The sequence below is a fragment of the Octopus bimaculoides genome, chromosome 4 (genome assembly GCF_001194135.2).
Source record: "Octopus bimaculoides isolate UCB-OBI-ISO-001 chromosome 4, ASM119413v2, whole genome shotgun sequence".
Taxonomy (NCBI): domain Eukaryota; kingdom Metazoa; phylum Mollusca; class Cephalopoda; order Octopoda; family Octopodidae; genus Octopus; species Octopus bimaculoides.
Window position 1 is genome coordinate 15430190 of NC_068984.1, and position 1678 is coordinate 15431867.

Here is a 1678-nt window from a genome sequence, read left to right on the forward strand (position 1 = left end):
AAGGGGATGAAAGATAAAGTTGGCCTTGGTGAGATTTGAACTCAAAATGTAGCGAACCACAAGAAATGCTTAGCATTTTGTCCAATATGGTAACAATTCAGCCAGCTCACCAATGTTTTCCCTATGGATATCAACTGACAGTTATTCAAGCTAAACAGCAATCATATCAATTTCAGTCTTGCAAAGCATTACAAAAGTCACAGATACACCTTGTTCCCCTGACTACATGAAAAATGAAAAGGTTCATGGATTATAAAAACAGAAATTTATTGAAACTTACAATTTACTGCATAGCACAACTGATAGGAGATATTTCGAACTTGATCGAGAGGATATGGATAATAAGTGTTGTCTTTCTGCAGAAGAAAAGTTTTTAAAATTGCATTAAGTAACATGTGCAGACGTATGCAGACTAATAATATAAATCTCACATCTTAGGCATATTACCCACACCACCACCAATTAAAATTAAAAGATAAAAAAAAAACAAAAAAAATTTAAATATTAAACATAGCAAATTAAATTTGGTAAAAGAACTCATTTTTCTGTAACTTACCAAAAAATCAAATACACTAAGACCAAGCATATCAAATGCTATACACATATGCCCATGATAATCGAACCAATCCAGCATCCGTACACACAAACTGAAAAAGAAATTATAAATTTAAACTTACAAACTGTGTCTAGACAAAGAGAAAAAGAAGAAAAAATCCTTATGCAATAATCCTATTCACTCCCCAGACCTTTATTTCAAAAGTTTTTGGAAAATTTTACATTTCAGATTCAACTCTTTCATATTTATGTATGCACATGCAAACAAGTTGCAATGTTTCCTGCATGAATGCAACGCATGAACTGCATGTTTAAGACATAATTGAGCATAAATAAATTAAATAATAATATAAATTTTACATTTTGTATGGGACTGTTAAAAGGAGAGTATATACATACTGTATGTATTCTGTTTACAGCTTTGATTTTTAAAATATGCTCTGACATAAGTAGCAGGGAGTTTACCATGATGCATAATGCATCTATGTACAAAGAGAAGCTGAAGGTTCACCTCTGGTTAAAATCTAACTTTAAACAGTTACAAAAAAAAATAATAATAAAATGTGTGTGTGTGTGTGTGCGCGTGTACGTGTGCATATACATACACACATATACACACACATGCAAATTGAGTTGATGCCAATCCATTAAATACAAGACTTGTATTGATTTATTCTATATTGTTCAGCTGACATTTTACTTATGGAATCAGATTAATGGTCTGGGTTGAACTGTGACTTGTTTTTTTTGTTTTTTTTTAAATATTAAAATTACTAATAGATAATAAAACTAGGATTAAAGAAAAAAAAACGTATCCCCACCTTGTACCAACTAATTCTTCCAGCTGTTTCTCTTTCAGTTTACCTAAGTTTACTACAATTACACCAATACTCTGCTACTTGGAATTTTCTACCTTAATCTTACTTCAAGCTATTCTCCTCCTGCTATGACTTGCTTTGCCAGAGAGATGAAGAAAGTCACATATATCCCCCATACACCACCACCCCACTACTAATCTATCTTGAACATCATTTTCCCTTCAAACAGTAATTTTCTAAATGAAACACAAATTTAGTCATTACCTTGCAGTGTATTTGGATACACACACACACACACACACACA

General features: G+C 31.8%; 1 protein-coding gene across 1 annotated transcript in view; it reads right to left on the reverse strand.

Annotated features, from left to right (window-relative positions):
• The window catches only part of LOC106877139 (dual specificity protein kinase CLK2), an 84125-nt gene that overhangs the window by 18977 nt on the left and 63470 nt on the right, over positions 1 to 1678 (reverse strand). The window contains exons 7-8 of the mRNA XM_014925954.2: positions 557 to 647; positions 281 to 356 (exon numbers count right to left, since the gene is read on the reverse strand). Of these exons, the coding sequence (XP_014781440.2) occupies positions 281 to 356; positions 557 to 647 (167 nt within the window). The remainder of the gene's footprint in view (positions 1 to 280; positions 357 to 556; positions 648 to 1678) is intronic.